The sequence below is a fragment of the Salmo salar genome, chromosome ssa21 (genome assembly GCF_905237065.1).
Source record: "Salmo salar chromosome ssa21, Ssal_v3.1, whole genome shotgun sequence".
In the NCBI taxonomy this organism is placed as follows: domain Eukaryota; kingdom Metazoa; phylum Chordata; class Actinopteri; order Salmoniformes; family Salmonidae; genus Salmo; species Salmo salar.
This window is the reverse complement of record NC_059462.1, coordinates 13,567,493-13,586,562: the sequence shown is the minus strand read 5'-3', so window position 1 is coordinate 13,586,562 and position 19,070 is coordinate 13,567,493. Positions and strand designations below refer to the sequence as shown.

The 19,070-nt window shown below is 44.9% G+C and overlaps 1 protein-coding gene across 11 annotated transcripts in view; it reads right to left on the bottom strand.

Annotated features, from left to right (window-relative positions):
• Positions 1 to 19,070, bottom strand: part of LOC106581828 (formin-like protein 2) — a 98,065-nt gene that overhangs the window by 49,484 nt on the left and 29,511 nt on the right. For all 11 annotated transcript variants that reach the window (XR_006761170.1, XR_001323177.2, XM_014164210.2 and 8 more), the window contains exon 2: positions 5,453 to 5,536. Coding sequence is in view for 9 of the 11 variants with exons in the window: in XM_014164210.2 (XP_014019685.1) it covers positions 5,453 to 5,536 (84 nt within the window). In the remaining 2 variants the exon portion in view is untranslated. The remainder of the gene's footprint in view (positions 1 to 5,452; positions 5,537 to 19,070) is intronic.

The window sequence follows — 19,070 nt, the reverse complement described above, 5'->3', positions numbered from 1 at the left end:
GGAGAGTAGGAAGTGGGAGACTGGGAGGGTAGGGGTTAAAGGAGATGGGAGAGTAGGAAGTGGGAGACTGGGAGGGTAGGGGTTAAAGGAGCTGGGAGAGTAGGAAGTGGGAGACTGGGAGGGTAGGGGTTAAAGGAGCTGGGAGAGTAGGAAGTGGGAGGCTGGGAGGGTAGGGGTTAAAGGAGCTGGGAGAGTAGGAAGTGGGAGGCTGGGAGGGTAGGGGTTAAAGGAGCTGGGAGAGTAGGAAGTGGGAGGCTGGGAGGGTAGGGGTTAAAGGAGCTGGGAGAGTAGGAAGTGGGAGACTGGGAGGGTAGGGGTTAAAGGAGCTGGGAGAGTAGGAAGTGGGAGACTGGGAGGGTAGGGGTTAAAGGAGCTGGGAGAGTAGGAAGTGGGAGGCTGGGAGGGTAGGGGTTAAAGGAGCTGGGAGAGTAGGAAGTGGGAGGCTGGGAGGGTAGGGGTTAAAGGAGCTGGGAGAGTAGGAAGTGGGAGGCTGGGAGGGTAGGGGTTAAAGGAGCTGGGAGAGTAGGAAGTGGGAGACTGGGAGGGTAGGGGTTAAAGGAGCTGGGAGAGTAGGAAGTGGGAGACTGGGAGGGTAGGGGTTAAAGGAGCTGGGAGAGTAGGAAGTGGGAGACTGGGAGGGTAGGGGTTAAAGGAGCTGGGAGAGTAGGAAGTGGGAGGCTGGGAGGGTAGGGGTTAAAGGAGATGGGAGAGTAGGAAGTGGGAGACTGGGAGGGTAGGGGTTAAAGGAGCTGGGAGAGTAGGAAGTGGGAGACTGGGAGGGTAGGGGTTAAAGGAGCTGGGAGAGTAGGAAGTGGGAGACTGGGAGGGTAGGGGTTAAAGGAGCTGGGAGAGTAGGAAGTGGGAGACTGGGAAGGTAGGGGTTAAAGGAGCTGGGAGAGTAGGAAGTGGGAGACTGGGAGGGTAGGGGTTAAAGGAGCTGGGAGAGTAGGAAGTGGGAGGCTGGGAAGGTAGGGGTTAAAGGAGCTGGGAGAGTAGGAAGTGGGAGACTGGGAGGGTAGGGGTTAAAGGAGATGGGAGAGTAGGAAGTGGGAGGCTGGGAGGGTAGGGGTTAAAGGAGCTGGGAGAGTAGGAAGTGGGAGACTGGGAGGGTAGGGGTTAAAGGAGATGGGAGAGTAGGAAGTGGGAGGCTGGGAGGGTAGGGGTTAAAGGAGATGGGAGAGTAGGAAGTGGGAGGCTGGGAGGGTAGGGGTTAAAGGAGATGGGAGAGTAGGAAGTGGGAGGCTGGGAGGGTAGGGGTTAAAGGAGATGGGAGAGTAGGAAGTGGGAGACTGGGAGGGTAGGGGTTAAAGGAGCTGGGAGAGTAGGAAGTGGGAGACTGGGAGGGTAGGGGTTAAAGGAGATGGGAGAGTAGGAAGTGGGAGACTGGGAGGGTAGGGGTTAAAGGAGATGGGAGAGTAGGAAGTGGGAGGCTGGGAGGGTAGGGGTTAAAGGAGATGGGAGAGTAGGAAGTGGGAGACTGGGAGGGTAGGGGTTAAAGGAGCTGGGAGAGTAGGAAGTGGGAGACTGGGAGGGTAGGGGTTAAAGGAGCTGGGAGAGTAGGAAGTGGGAGGCTGGGAGGGTAGGGGTTAAAGGAGCTGGGAGAGTAGGAAGTGGGAGACTGGGAGGGTAGGGGTTAAAGGAGATGGGAGAGTAGGAAGTGGGAGACTGGGAGGGTAGGGGTTAAAGGACGCAGTGCCAGGGGCTTATGTAATATCCTGTGTGTGGAGGGAAAGAGGGGCTTGGTATAGACGCCAGATAAAGAGGAGTGGATTCCTGGTAATTACAACCGAGCCACCATTGTAAAGCCCTGAGTTAAAGACATGCTCCGGTACTTTGGCGACTAAGAAACCTCCCTCTTTAGGCTGGATGTGTCAATGTGTAGTTCATACACGCATAATCTATGAGCAGAATTACTGTCTTACCTCAATTAGCCACGAAATCCCAAGTGCGAAAGCGACTGTGTTCTTGAAGCTGTGCCGTGTAAATTTCCCTACATTTCCCCCCACGTGGGCCAGCTCGCTAGCATTTAGATTTCTTGCCAATGAGCTTCAGCCTCTTGCATTTGAGTGACAGCTAGAAAGAGGCCTGCTCAGCATTATCCAATGAGGTTGCAGGGCGGGCCAAATGGCTCACTGGACGCAGCAGAGAGAGAGAGAGCCAAGACGTGGTGTACATATCTGCACATACGTGACTTACTACGACATTTTTGGGGACCACTTTTGGTTTGTGAGGGCTACTTTCAGACTTACTGGCTAAAAAGTATACAAAAGTACCAGAGAATCTCTTTAAAATCCCAGGCAGCGCTTCTCCCCCATTCTCAGAAACAGCACTGCAGTGTGGATGAGAGGACAGGAAAAGGAGAGGAGAAGGAGAGGAGAGAAACTTCTCCCATTTCAAAGGGACAGAGAGGAATCACTGAACATGCACCATACTGGGCAGTCAGGCAGCTGATCTAGCAAATCGTTACAACACCTCTATGAATGGGGAAAGCATTCTGTGTTGCAGGAGGAACAAGTCGAGAGACACTTTGCTTCAAGGGCTTTCCCAATTCAAAGGCTGAGGATGAAGCATCATGAATAACTGGGTCGTTCCATGAAATGAGTCCCTTTTGGGTAGAGTACGTTTTATATCGCATCATTTTTACATTCTGTCATACTGAGTGGAGGTCGACTGATTAAATCGGCGTGGCCAATTAATTAGGGACGATTTCAAATTTTCATAAAAATCGGTAATCGTAATTTTTGGATGCCGATTAGATTGCACTCCACTAGGAGACTGCATGGCAGGCTGACCACCTGTTACGCGAGTGCAGCAAGAAGCCAAGGTAAGTTGCTAGCTAGCATTAAACTTAACTTATAAAGAAAATTAAAAATCTTAACATAATCATTAGTTAACTACACATGGTTGATGATATTACTAGGTTAACTAGCTTGTATATAATCAATGTGGTGCCTGTTAATTTATCATCGAATCACTTCGCCAAACGGGTGATGATTCAACCAGCGCATTCGCGAAAAAAAATCACTGTCGTTGCACCAATGTACCTAACCATAAACATCAATGCCTTTCTTAAAATCAATACACAAGTATATATTTTTAAACCTGCATATTTAGTTAATATTGCCTGCTAACATGAATTTATTTTAACTAGGGAAATTATGTCACTTCTCTTGCGTTCTGTGCAAGCAGAGTCGGGGTATATGCACAGTTTGGGCCGCCTGGCTCGTTGCGAACTGTGTGAAGACCATTTCTTCCTAACAAAGACCGTAATTAATTTGCCAGAATTTTACATCGTTATGACATAACATTGAAGGTTGTGCAATGTAACAGGAATATTTAGACTTAGGGATGCCACCCGTTCGATAAAATACGGAACGGTTCCGTATCTCACTGAAAGAATAAACGTTTTGTTTTCGAAATAATAGTTTCCGGATTTGACCATATTAATGACCTTAGGCTCGTATTTCTGTGTGTTTATTATATTATAATTAAGTTTATGATTTGATATTTGATAGAGCAGTCTGAGCGGTGGTAGGCAGCAGCAGGCTCGTAAGCATTCATTCAAACAGCACTTTCCTGCGTTTGCCAGCAGCTCTATGACTTCAAGCCTATCAACTCCTGAGATTAGGCTGGCAATACTACAGTGCCTATAAGAACATCCAATAGTCAAAGGTATATTAAATACAAATGGTAGAGAGAAATAGTCCTATAATTCCTAGAATAACTACAACATAAAACTTATTAACTGGGAATATTGAAGACTTATGTTAAAATGAACCACCAGCTTTCATATGTTCTCATGTTCTGAGCAAGGAACTTAAACGTTAGCTTTTTTACATGGCACATATTGCACTTTTACTTTCTTCTCCAACACTGTGTTTTTGCATTATTTAAACCAAATGTAACTTGTTTCATTATTTATTTGAGACTAAACTGATTTTATTGATGTATTATATTGAGTTAAAATAAAAGTGTTCATTCAGTATTGTTGTAATTGTCATTATAACAAATATAGAAAACGGGGTAAAAAAGAAAAAAGGTACAAATATCAAAAGGTACTCTTTTCGTGAAACGACCCATCTCTCAAAAACATTGCTGTATCAACATTCCATCCACATGGCATTGACAAACAGAAAAGCCATGCTCTATGTCCCAAATGGCACTCTCTTTATTTAGTTTGTTACTTAAGACCAGGGCCCATAGGTCTCTGGTCAAAAGCAGTCCACTATATAGGGAATAGGGTGCCATTTGAGACGAACCCAGGATGTAGATGTGAGAGGTCGACTGAGGGTCAGAGTAAGGCTCGTTAGGTGATACGGTCTCTGATGAGGATAATTGGACATTGATGAATTCAGCATGTCCTTTATGCGGGCCTCCTTCGAATCGTCTCCTCGCCTTGTTTTTGTTGTGAGAGCATCTTTAATATTTAATCGATCTCCTTAATTTCCCCCCAACAATTGAATAATTCAACCCCCCTGAATATTTTTTCAGGATAAATATTGTTAAAAGCTAATGTACTTATCAGCCTTGTTTCTCTGGTTACCCCATACGAACATCGCAGTTGCCACGATTATACATCAAGAAACTCGGTGTAGCTACAACGTGACATGGAAAAGCATATTATTCAAGGCTTTAACGTGGATTTGTTATTTTGATGGCAAACATGAAAACCTAGAAGTCAATTTCTTTTTAGAAAACATGATCCAACTTTGTTTGCACAAACAGTGAATAAAATACTGGATCCCGGCGTCTCACATCTCACACCAAAACTTTCCCAGGACAGAATTCCACCAGGCAATCGCTGCACCACTAATTGATCAATCTTTGTTTAGAAGAAGAATCATTCGGACGCTGTGTCCCAAAAAGCACCCTATAAGTATTCCCTATATAGTGCAAAACAACTTTTGACCAGAACCCTATGGGCCATGGTCAAAAGTAGTGCACTAAACTGGGAATAGGGTCGCATTGAGAAATGCCAGACCACCTCACACATTGACTCAAGTCAGATACAAAAACGTGACATTTTTTTTAAACGACCAGGCAGCAAATTGCAAATTCTTCCCAGTGTCGACCTCCAGCTTCATTGTGTTCAGGGTGGCTTCGTATCAATGGTAGCCTGAGCGGGTGCTTGGTGGTCCCTCTCTCACTCTCCTCTTTTCCCTCTGCTCAGGTAAGCAGAAAACACACTGGCAGAAGGGCCGAGCACTCAGTCTGCTGAACACAACACCTGCGTCGCAAATGGCACCCTATACCGTTTAAAGTGCACTACTTTTGACCAGGTTCCAATGGGCTCTGGTCTAAAGTAGTGCACCATATAGGAAACATGGTGATATATGGGATGCGGCCACAGAGTGCCCTCGCCATTGGTTAGACTTGGGAGTCACTGACACACCGGACATTAGATCCCAAACTAGGAGTTTGTGAACAGGTTATTGACAGAGCAACATCCCACCTGATCACAGATGAGCTCCCACTTCTTCTCGTTGTCGTACTGCCGCAGTAGTCGCGCTTTGTCCGGGGGAAGGTTCATCGAATTCTGAAAGAGAATCAGGGAAAACGTCACCGTTAGACACTTTCACACAGGTGCCAATAATAACATGTAAAACAATGACGAAACGTCAGACCCGAACTGTCAGAAGACAACGCAGACAGAGCGGGAGGGAAATGTCAACTGGATGCATCCCAAATGGCACCCTATTCCCTAAGTAGTGGACTACTTTTCACCAGAGCCCTATGGTTAAACGTAGGGCCCTATTTGGAGAATAGGTTGCCGTTTGCGACGCAGCCTTAATAACCGTTCCGTCCTCGTGATGGAGACTGTGATGGCTTGTGACATATAGAGGTTAAGGAGTAGCAGGGCGAGGAGAGAACTCTCTCCTAATGAGTCTGACTCTGTGGGCTGTGTCTAGGGGGGCTGAACTAACCCCTTTCTGTAGTCTGTATACAGGGGTGTGTGTGTGTGTGTGTGTGTGTCAGTGTGTCATCCATGGGATTGCACTACTGTATAATATAACCCGTCTGTAGCCTGTAGCGCTAGGAGCCATGTCTCTCTCTCTCTCTCTGAGACGAACGTCCCTTCATCATAATAAGCACCATCAAGTACAATCACTCAGCGCCATTTAATCCCTCAGGGATCCCCAGGCACAGCACCATGCGTGTGTGGTGTGTGTGTGTGTGTGTGTGTGTGTGTGTGTGTGTGTGTGTGTGTGTGTGTGTGTGTGTGTGTGTGTGTGTGTGTGTGTGTGTGTGTGTCTGTGTGTGTCTGTGTGTGTCTGTGTGTTTTGTGTGTGTGTGCAAGCGTGTCATCAATCTATGCGATTGCACTTCTGGATCCACACAAGCATGCAACCGGCGCAATACTGACAGAGTAAGATAGGAAGGCTGTCAGGGAGAGAATAGCTTGTAAGGCCTAGTCTCCCCAGTGCTACATATCCTCATTCAGGAAATATAAACTTCTTTCTGCCTTGAAATAGGTCCTCTGCAATGAGATAGGATTGTCTCACATATACAGTACGTGATAGATTTATTGTAGCGAAACCACTCTGTAAAACAAACTGTAAACATCCAACCAAACGGTTTAGCCACAAATACAACTTTCGATTCCATTTTCTTTGGTAAATGGGAAGTGGAAACAAAAAGCTGCTTTGTTATGGAGAGGATTTGAAAGTGACATGCAGCAGGCTGTGCTGTATTAGCGGCCTGCTATCTAACGCCCATACGTTGGTTCAATTCATGATACTCTATGCTTTGTTATTGTTTGAATTGCAGATTGTCCCTGCTACATGTAGTCCATTGTCCCTCTTCCCAAGAAGAGGTATCCCGTCTAAATGCCAAGGTAACCCGTCTAAATGACTATCGCCCCGTAGCACTCACATCTGTTGCCATGAAATGCTTTGAAAGGCTAGTCATGGATCACCCTGGACCCACTCCAATTCGCATACCACCTCAACACTCCACACTGCTCTTTCACCACTTGGACAAACGGAACACCTACGTGAGAATGCTGTTCATTGACTACAGCTCAACGTTCAACACCATAGTGCCCTCCAAGCTCATCACTAAGCTAAGGATCCTGGGACTGAACACCTCCCTCTGCAACTTGCAACTGGATCCCAGACTTCCTGATGGGACACCCCCAAGGGGATGAGGGCAGGCAACAACACATCTGCCATGCTGACCCTCAACACGGGGGCCTCTCTGGGGTGCGTGCTTAGTCCCCTCCTGTACTCCCTGTTCACCCACGACTGCGTGTCCGCTCACAATTTCAACACCATCAATAAGTTTGCAGATGACACGACTGTGGTAGGCCTGATCACCGACGACGATGAGCTGGCCTATCGGGAGGAGATCAGAGACCTGGCAGTGTGGTGCCAGGACAACAACCTCTCCCTCAACGTCAGCAAGACAAAGGAGCTGATCGTGGACTACAGAAAACGGAAGGCTGAGCACGCTCCCATTCACATCACCAAGGCTGTAGTGGAGCGAGTCGAGAACTTCAAGTTCCTCGGTATCCACATCACTGAGGATCTATCATGGTCCAAACACACAAACACAGTCGTGGAGAGGGCACGAAAACGCCTCTTCCCCATCAGGAGGGGATTTGGCATCCTCAAAAAGTGCTACAGCTGCACCATTGAGAGCATCTTGACTGGCTGCATCACCGCTTGGTATGGCAACTACAGAGGGTAGTGCGTACAGCCCGGTACATCACTGGGTCCGAGCTCCATGCCATCCAGGACCTCTCTACCAGGCGGTGTCAGAGGAAGGCCCTACAAATAGTCAAAGACTCCAGCCACCCAAGTCATAGATTGTTCTCTCTGCTACCACACAGCAAGCGGTACCAATGCACTAAGACTGGAACCAACAGGATCCTGAACAGCTTCCACCCCCAAGCCATAACACTACAAAATAGTTAGTTGATTAGTTAACCAAATAGCAACCCAAACTATCTGCTTTGACTAGGACTGTAACAGTACACATATTCGTACCGAACCGTTTGGTACAGGAAACTATGTTCGGTTCGCACTGTGAAAATATTTTGAAATAAGTACACCAGGCCTATAGGCTATGCTGCGTTGTATTCTTTTTATTTTACCCTTATTCGACCAGGTAAGTTGACTGAGAACACATTCTCATTTAGCAACGACCTGGGGAATAGTTACAGGGGAGAGGAGGGGGGGGATGAATGAGCCAATTGTAAGCTGGGGATGATTAGGTGGTCATGATGGTATGAGGGACAGATTTTTTACATTTTATTTAACCAGGTAGGCCAGTTGAGAACAAGTTCTCATTTACAACTGTGACCTGGCCAAGAAACAGCTAAGCGATGCGACAAAAACAACAAAACAGAGTTACACATGGGATAAACAAATGTAGCGTCAATAACACAATAGAGAAATCTATGTACAGTGTGTGCAAATATTGTAAGGTTAGGGAGGTAAGACAATAAATAGGCCATAATGGTGGAATAATTACAATTTAGCATTAACACTGGAGTGATAGAAGTGCAGATGATGATGTGAAACTAGAGATACTGTGGTGCAAAAGAGCAAAAAAAGAATAATATGGGGATGAGGTAGTGAGGTGTACTATTTACAGATGGTCTGTGTACAGGTACAGTGACCGGTAAGCTGCTCTGACAATTGATGCTTAAAGTCAGTGAGGGAGATATGTCTCCAGCTTCAGTGATTTTTGCAATTCGGTCCAGTCATTGGCAGCAGAGAACTGGAAGGAAAGGCGGCCAAAGGAGGTGTTGGCTTTGGGGATGACCAGTGAAATATACGTGCTACGGGTGGGTGTTGCTATGGTGACCAGTGAGCTGAGATAAGGCGGGGCTTTACCTAGTAAAGACTTATAGATGACCTGGAGCCAGTGGGTTTGGGAATTAAGTCAACACACCGGGGTTAACACCCCTACTCTTACGATAAGTGCCATGGGATCTTTATTGACCACATAGAGTCAGGACACCTGTTTAACATCCCATCCGAAAGACGGCACCCTACACAGGGCAATGTCCCCAATCACTGCCCTGGGTGCCTCCTACTCGCCCTCCAACACCACTTCCAGCAGCATCTGGACTAACCCTCCAGGACTAACCCTGCTTAGCTTCAGAAGCAAGCCAGCAGTAGGATGCAGGGTGGTATGCCATTGCCTCGTGAGTAAATCTGAGCTGAAAAAATATTGTAGGCTATTCCGTTAAAAATACAGCCTATGCGCCAGTTGTAATCAAGATTCTAATATTAACTGGCGAATTTCAAAGTATCTTTTTGTTAGGGGCAGCGGGGGACTCTGTGGATGGCGAGTGGTGGGATCGATAAACCAGAATTGTGGGATCCTCAATCATTGTTTAAATCTCCAGTTTGGGTACATTTTGGCTTCAGTCGTTTACAACGGCGAGGGACAGAGAGTTGTGGATAAAACATTAATATTATGTTCTCCACTGCTCAACCAGAATAGCCCAGAGTGGTGCATATAACTTGTTGTTGTTGTCGGCCAGTCACAAGTCATCAAATCGCCACTACAGTCATAAAGCCTTCAATGGAAAATGGAATTGAAATGATGGAATTAAAAGTTAAATGAGAAGTATATTGTACAACGACCAAGAGCCAACAGGTAGGTTGCTATTTAATAATCTGAATGGGGTTGCTGTTATTTGTAACTGTAGAACAGGAAGAAAGCGCATGCAGACTCAATTAGCCTGAATAGCTAGCTAATTCAGCTAGCTGGCTATCTAAGCCAATTAGCTTCTCTCAGTTTGAAGCAGTGAATACAGCTACTAAATAATCTTATTGGATGATAAATAACCTAGCTATGACAAGCTAGAAGTTAGTATTTTAGTGTGAGTTGGCTTGTTATGGTTGGTTGCTGTCTCTGTCGCTCCCTACCTCCTTGCTCCTGTCTCACTCGCTCACAGTAACACATCGCAAGGCCCCTCCTGCGCCTGTTCTCCCTCACGCTGTGTCATCTCTGGTTAATAGTCGTTTACAAACGGACTCTTCTACTGCTTCCCTCACTCGGATCCGACCATGTCTATACGCACCTGGTCGTCCTCTATATTGAAAAATATATTTATGCATATTTGTCCAGGTGGGGAAAGCTCCAGGTCCATTTCGGAAACGGCACAACTTCTTGAGAGGCCCAGTATAATAATCCCTTTCACAACAGACAATGCCAGAAACATTGTGAATGATGTCACAGAAACTGGACTTGGGTCACAAACAGGGTGCCTCTTAATTTTGCGTATTTAGCCGAATAAACAAAAATGAACTAGAGTAACTGTTGGCATTTCAATTTTGTCCGCTGTACTATAACCGAACCCCTGCACATCGAGGGTACCCCGTGTATATAGCCAAATTATCGCTACTCGTTGTATATCTATTATTACGTGTTTCCCTTCTCTAGAAATGTCTCTCTGAACTGTTGGGAAGGGCCAAACAATTGACTGTTAGTCCACACCTGTTGTTTACGCAGCCCTTTCTTTTTCGGTTCGCTTACCCTACTTAATCAACATCTGCTTTATGTAATGTCCCCCTGAAGACTGTGGTTGTCTCGTTTTGGCCCCAACCCTCACTATACCCCACCCATAAGTGCATTAGAAAATACTGAAACAATTAGCTGGTGCTTAATCGCCACCACACCCCCAAATTCATTTCCTATCCTAGTGCACACTCACTGTCAGAAAACACCATATGAACCATGAGTTTCGTTATTACTCGGAAAACAACTAAATGTGTGAGGCTAAAACACGAGGCAACTCTTCAAATAAGAAACGCAGATTATAAACAAGAACCTAGATATTCAGCATTTCATTTGTGTGATTGTCATTGTGCGAAAGTACGTTGTGAAATACAACCCAGGGCTGTGGTCCATTCTGTTACTATGACCGTTGAATATCATGTCTCTGTTATAAACACAGACTACCAGTGGTGCAGGGAGAATGTTTTCCACCGCTTAAGGAAGGAAAAAATGTGCCCATTTTACAGTCTAGTGCAGATTTGAGTTGTTTTTTTTTTTACTCTGATTCAATCGTCAGGATCATCTATCAATGTGTGTTCTGCACTGGGACTAGCTAGTCTATGGTTTTCCGCCACTGAATTTTCCAGAGCCACACGGTGAGGAGAGCTAATGGAAGACAGATGGGGGATGTCCTGCAACTCAAATCAAATCCAATCTTATCGGTCATATGTGCCGAATGCAACAGGTGTAGACTTCACAGTGAAATGCTTACTTATGAGTCCATTCCCCGCAATGCAGTTAAAAAAATAAGACACATATTTGCTAAATAAAAAGGAAATAGTAACACAATAAAAACAATAACGAAGCTGTTCTAATGTCCAGAAGCTCTTTTCAGTTATAGGAAATGATGGCGAAAACATCATGTCAAAAAAAGTTATGGTCAGCGCCAAGAAAATACACAAAATAGCATGTAAAACGGCCGCCATTCCCTCCGGCGCCATGTGTCGTTTTCCATGACTGGGTGATACCAGGAAACAGCCGGAGACGACCCCATGTCTCACATCTGTGTCTATGCAATGTGTGTTGGAAGGACCTGACCTAGACAGAGCTGGCATCAGGGTTAGGAATGAAAGGAATAACATGGCAAGTGTTGCCTGGGGGGGGAAAGCTAAATCTGATTCTCTCATTCAAAAGGCGATAAAAAGGAGATCGACCAGTGTTCTTCATAATTCCCAAAATGCATGAAACCTGATCAAAATGCATACTCCGTGATCAATCCGCCACACGGCCTCGACTTTACTGTAGGGAACAAGGAACAGGGGAGACATCAGTTGCATCTCAAATGACACCCTATTCCCTATATAGTGCTTATTCTTGACCAGAACCCTATGAGCCCTGCTCAAAAGTAGTGCACAATATAGGGAATAGGGTGCCATTTGGGACATGTGCATAGCCTAATTCCAATGACTGTCAACAGAACAGGCTACATGTAAATAAAACAAAAAAACATTGGGATCTGAATGGAATCCTGTGATAGGCAGAAAGGGCACGTCGTCCATAGGAAATAGAATACTAGAATGATATCCAATTAAAATTACTAGAAGGGATATGTCATCAACCATCAAAGTTCCAGAATGGGGTGAAAATGGCAGCCATATTGGTCTGGGAGAAATCAAAACCAGTCTAATTGGAATTAATGTCAGTGGAGGCATAATCCTGATTTTACTTATGCAGGAAAATAAAAGGCATGTGATGAATCAGAAATTGTGTAATACAATTATTGTTAAACTAAAATTGTCAAATAATTATATACATTTTCTGTATAAATAGCCTCTAAAATATGTGCAAACAGACCATAAATGTCTACATTTTTGTTTTCTTCGAATGCTGTGAGTGCTATTATATGACACAATAGCAGTACTTGTTGCATTTACAACTTGTCTATCATCAGCTGATTTCAGCCAGTGTATGGCTTTAGACTGACTGCATTGTTTGAATGGAATGTTGGCATATTGGCATTTCATTTGAAAAATGTATGTTACCATTCTTCTGAAACTGCCTAGCTAGCTAACAAACATACAGTGCAGATAAATTATTCAAATTCATTGTTTTACACAATACCTTATCACAGCACTGGCAAACCATGGTTGACCAACTCCCTGACCAAAATGGTTGACCTTGATCCCGTCATAAGAAGGTTCATGTACATTCTAGTATTCTAATCGCTAATTCTATGGGTCAGCCTTTTCGGTCAGGGAGATGGTCAACCATGGTTTGCCAGTGCTGTGATAAGATATTGTGTAAAATAACGCCTTTCAGGAATGTATCTGCATCGAATGTTAGCTAGCTGAGAAGAAACTAACGCCGGTGGGTGGATCTCTACGACATCGTCTCATGGTGCCGGATCCTGTCGGGGGGGAAGAGGCCATGTGAGGATCCATGTCTGATTCAGCACATAGAGCCTACACAACACAAGAAGCACTTATGCTCTTAATAGCACTGAACTGCCATGCACTCTCTCCCACCTCTGTAGGAAACAGAAAATGACATTAGTATTCAGGAGCGGCTCTGAAACAAGCAGCCTGCTGACTGGAGGGAATTGGAGTTCCATCGACTTGTCTGGCTAGGAACCAGACTCCTAACATCGCTAACTAGTAGCTACCCCCTTTCCGGTCCCTAAACTCATTAAAAGAGAACGCTACATGTGAGCAGCCAGTCGCAATAGAGTGACATAAGCAGTGGGCAGCGTATTATATCCACCGAGCCACTGAAACGCAACCCATATTAATCAATTGGATGACATGCTCGAATAAGGGAGGCGAAACCATTAATGGAAGTAAATTCCTCCTGCTTGCTGCCTTGTTACACTTGGAGCCCGGCAGTAGCCCTTGGCCCCCGAGACAGATGGGTCTGTGGCAGTGTCACTGACGTAGGTGCTGTTAAATGCGCAGTCCTGAGCGCGGCCTGCCTGCTCCCTCGGGCCCTGTGGGCTAGCTTTCCTGTGTTCCAACTCAAGCAGAGGCCACTTCTCGCACCTTTAATGTTCCCCCCTCCGAAGTGAGCTCTTAGAGTGCCCGGTTCGGGTTTCCCTCGCCGGAAGCAACGGGAGAAATTGTGTGTGTGTGCGTGTGCGTGTATGAATGGGGTGGCGTCGTTGACTGACGAGAGGAGTTGCCTTACACCTACACCTGACCATCTCCCGCCTACGGGAAGAATGTCCCTCCAGAGTTCAGAAACATGCCTCGTTGGAGGTCAAACCAAATCTAGAATCCAAGAAATCAGGCATGAGCTGACTTGTGGAGATCAGCCTGTAATAGCCCTGCTACAGTATGTTATGTAAGGTTTAAAGGCCTATCTATCGAGATGGCAACAACACCAATGGTTGTTTTGTGAACTGTGGGCTACGCCTATGTACTAGTTTGATGTAGCCTAGACATCTACTGATAAAGCATATAATAAACTTTTACGTGAACTTTACAGTCAAAATTAAATATGCCCAACAGGGATGTCATTGCATTTGAATATTTAATTGGCTCCCAGTGGTTTTGAAATAGCCTATCGCTGTGTACACAATCCCTGTGTACAAAAGACTGCATTAAACAAATTAAAAATAGTCTTGAACAAACTTGTTTTTAAAAAAACAACAGAGAGATGGCTAAATCAATAAATTCCGCAGAATGAAAAATGCGTGTCATCACTTGGCCTGTACGCCGTAAACAATGCTGGTCTTCCTCTTCAGCTTCTGGAAAGGTCTAACATTTTCACTAATCCTTATACAGTGCCTTCGGAAAGTATTCAGACCCCTTAACTTTTTGCACATTTTGTTACGTTACGGCCTTATTCTGAAATGGATTACACACAATACCCCATAACGACAAAGCCAATACCAGGTTTTTAGAAATTTTGCAAATGTATTAAAAACAAAGGGTCTGAAGACGTAGGTAAATAAGGTATCTGTTTTTTATTTTGGATACATTTGCAAAAAATTCAAAAAACCTGTTTTCGCTTTGTCATCATGTGGTATTGTGTGTAGATTGATGAGGGGAAAAAACAATTGAATACATTTTAGAATAAGGCTGTAACGTAACGAAATGTGGAAAGTCTGAATACTTTCCGAATGCACTGTATACACTGGAGTTGCTTACCAAGACGACACTGACTGTTCCTGAGTGGTTTAGGTACAGTTTTGACTTAAAATTGGCTTGAAAATCTATGGCAAGACTTGAAAATGGCTGTATAGCCATGATCAACTACCAACTTAAGAGCTTGAATGTTTTATATTAAATATTGTACAATCCAGGTGTGCAAAGCTCTTAGAGACTTACCCAGAAAGCCTTACAGTTGTAATCGCTGCCAAAGGTGATTCTAACATGTATTGACTCAGGGGGTTGAATACTTTTCGAATCAAGATACAGTATATTAGTGTTTCATTTTTCATATATTTTTGGGCACATAAAACACACTATGTGGACAACCTTTGTTAAATATTCATCCTCGTGTATTGCGGCAGATGAGAATTCAGTAGGCTCTGACCGCCGTGAACGAGGACCTCCATTGACTAACAACAACATAACCTTTAAATAAACTCCAGCCTCCCATTACATGAGTCATACTGGCCAGGCAGACAGACGGACAGCGCTCGACCCAACCCCTCCACCTCTACCCAGGAGATCCAAAGAAAAATGGCTTCACATAGCTAGTAAAAAAAAAACACTTCTATTTTGCTTCATTTGCTGTCGTCACAGACCAGCAGAGACCCCTCCCCAAACATGGGCTACCCTTGAACCTTGAGATAGGATACATCAATTAGCCTAGGCCTAATTTCTCTGCTTGGTAGAGGAAGTCAATAGCCTAAAAACTCAAGCTTGTATAAGGTGAAAAAGTATTCAATGGGGCTTAGGACAAAAGCACTACGGCCTAACACGTTTGCCAACTTCTGACATACAGTAGCCATGTGATTAGGCTATTAAAAGAACCAACTTGGGAACTCTGAACACCACCGTTCTGAGCACACTGGTGAATCAACGGAAAATGGCCGAGACCAATAATAATCTTGACAGTGTCTGTTTATTTCTGACGGCATTCATCCTTCAGGCGGGACAGTGACCGGTGATCTATCACCATCTGCCCACCAGCTTAAGAGTTCCACCTGCGAACCAGAAAACGTCCTACGGTAGCATACTTAGCCGAGTTCACTTCACTTTTGCAGGATTCGGGAAAATACAAAAAGTGTCTGCAATGCAGCATCTCTCCCCCGCCCACATCCTCTCAGATCTTTTAGGAGCCTTTGATTGATACGACCCAGGGGACCGTCTAGCTACAATGAGAGAGTAGAGCATGCCCCTCTCTCTTCCGCCCCCGCAACCTGTCACTGATCCAGGACCTGTCAGATGAGCGTGTGGGCCCCCCCCCTTACCCCTCTACAGTCCAGCTCCCATCCACTGCAAGCAACAGTGTCGGGAGGATCCAGGGAGGCTGTAGTATAGAACAGAATGGGAGAGTGGACTGGAGGCTTTGTTGATCTGCATGGTCTGGTGAGATGGCTGGGCTCTTTGCTCAGCTGTTGCACATACACACACAGGACTGAATCAGTGACTGGATGAGTGGGCTCCTCTTCAGCCAGCCAGCCAGCCAGCCAGCCAGTCAGTTAGCCAGGCCTCTCCGCTTGGCTTTTCACAATACTGTTTTTCCTCAGTGTTTCCTGAGCTGCGTATCCAGTCTGGCTTTCTCCAAGCCAGGACCAACATTAGATGGCTTTCCCAGGAGAGGCTAAGGCAGAGTGGGTTGGATCAGACCAGACAGCGAGGGGGAATAAAACCACAAGAGAGGAGAACGAGGACTGCAAATCAAATTGCCTTCTGTGGCATAAATATTACTATTCAAAGCAACTTTTATTCCCCCCATGCTCCTCTATCTGCCCTATATTTGTTGCCATTTTGACTAACCAGTCTGCAGGCCACAACATGCACTTTGACGTTGTAAAAAAATAGTCATTGTATAACACTACTCTAAGAGTTGCTCAATGTTCAGGAAATCACTGTGTGCACCGTGTTCTCTCAGACAGTCAGACCCACTTGGTTGCAGCAGCCGGGTCATAAATGTGCATGACAGCCAGATCCAGCCATCAGGCAGCACTTCGCTGTCCCGCCCTCAGGAGTCCCTCCACATTGGCCCTCCCTCCACTAACCCAGACTGTGTGTGTCCTGGCCAAGCACAGCCAAGCATCCTCCCCTCATTAGCACAGTGTGGATCCATAATCCTCCAGTCGGAATTATGTGGTGGCACAGGTGTCCCTCGTCTGTCCTCAGATTAGCCGTGTAATCCTGGGGACCCCCTGCCCGGCCCCTGGCCTAACCCACCATCATGACAGACTATTGTTTTTGTTTGGAGAGCTGTTCACAGGAATGTATCCTATGCCAAACAAATGTAGAGACATTTGCTGCAAGTCTCCCTTATCATAACACCATAATGTTTAATATGGTACTTGGTTGCTTAATGTTTTTTCACACCTTTACATTTTTTTTTACTCATAATTATTTATATTACATTTTTTTATTTAACTAGGCAGGTCAGTTAACAACAAATTCTTATTTACAATGACGGCCTACCCCGACCTAACCCAGACGATGCTGGGCCAATTGTGTACCGCAGTATGGGACTCCCAATCGCAGCCGGTTGTGATACAGCCTGGAATCAAACCGGGGTCTGTAGTGACGCCTATAGCACTAAGATGCAGTGCCTTAGACTGCCGTGCCACCCGGGAGTCCCTAAAGGCCAATATTCTCCTTTGTTTTTAGTAATTGAATCCCCATCTAGTATAGAAGTGTAAAACATCTCTTTCTACTTCCCAATATGGTTGCCCAGTCCATGCTCCCAGGTGAATAGGTATCTGCCAGGGTGCTATTGAAATACCATTGCCAATGAGCCTTGCACTATTCTAATACATTACATAAACTGCTCCAATCATGGATAGAGTGACTGAAAAAGGAATTACATGTTGAACATACTGGAATACCAGACACTAGGGATGTGACAAACGGGAAAATGTTCTTAACGTTTACACTTAAAAAAAAAAAATTTGGGGGGGGGGGGGTTCCATTAAAACGGTCAGCCACCAGGCAGACAGTCAGAACCGTGCACTAGGCCTATCTAAAGCTGTATCTCACAAAGGAATGCTGTATCTTGCCATTTCTTTTGCTTGCAATGTCTCGCAACTTCAGCAAAGCAGGGCCTATCATCAACGAATAGGCTAGGATATTCAACACGCTATAGAACGAAGACTGAACACACACTTGCATCCTTAGCAACGAGCAAGTGCAGGCGAGCCAGAGAGAGGAGGGGTAGGCAGAAAGAATGTCTTGGTAATCTGTATCTCGTAATGTCTTGTCTTGCATGCCTCGCAAATTCAACAATGTAGCCTCTTCCTCTCTGGGTTTATTTCAATTACACTACTTTCACCAGGCATTTACAGCCATATAGTCTAGTTAGGCTACAAGGAAAAGTATATGTTTTGTGATAACTGCACTGTGATTTTAATGTTGTTGTTCTTTTTGGGGGGGGGCAAACATTGTTTTTCGGTTAGGGATTTTTCATAACGTTAAGGATCCCAACTTCGTTTTAACGTTTAAACAATCCCACCCCTACCACACATCGTTGAATGGATTAAAGTGGTCAAAATAAAACTAAATATGCTTACATTGAGGAGGGTAGGGTCAAAGTAGGGTCAATGTCAATTCAAATGAATAGGCTAGAAGACACCATTTGTATTACAAAATATTATACTCGCTCACTTACGGTATTGTACAATGTTAAATCTACAACAAAGATTCCTCTTTGCTTGAAATTGGGGAATGCGTCTTGATGAAATCAGGATTTGTAATGCCAACCCATAATACTTAACTTGATTTGTTCTATTTTCTACGTCATCCCAAAGATGCAGCACCACACAGCACCGCATAGCATAGACTCTGATCTAATGTTGCTCCCACGTCACAAGCATTAGGCTGACTGTTTGACACTTCATGGCTATTCCTCCATGTGCTTCTGCTGTGTAGCGATTACATCAGCCGCCTCGGACATAAAGTCTGGATGGGCAAGCAGCGCGGTCACAAAGTTACTTTTATGTCAGAAGATAAAAAGTGTTCCAATTAGCCTTCCCCTGTTGGCTCATTGATTTCTGTGCAATAGTCTTCTGCAAAGCAGTCATTTTAAAGCCTGGTAATTAACTTTAATGGCCCCACTACCTCATTGGCTTTACCGGTCCTTCAAAGCCTCCTGCTCTCTCTGGTAGGAGTCATGTGAGCAGAGTAGATGTAGATGCATCTCTCTGAACTCTTGACAAAGACACACACTCATGAAACCTCCAGGAATCACAATGAAAATTGCCTCGGCACTTCATTTGCCCTCTGATTACACGCTAGGCTAGCAATTTACTTATTTAATGACTTACAATCATAATAGATGTATTTTGTATAGAGCTTTTCATACAGAATCTCAAAGTCGCTTTAATTATAATTTTTTTAAATAAAAAATACAAATAATTCACGGAGCTGGCAGCTCAAGGGAGATGCTCTTCCACAACTAGATGATGAGGCAGTTCAGTAAAGGATTAGCTT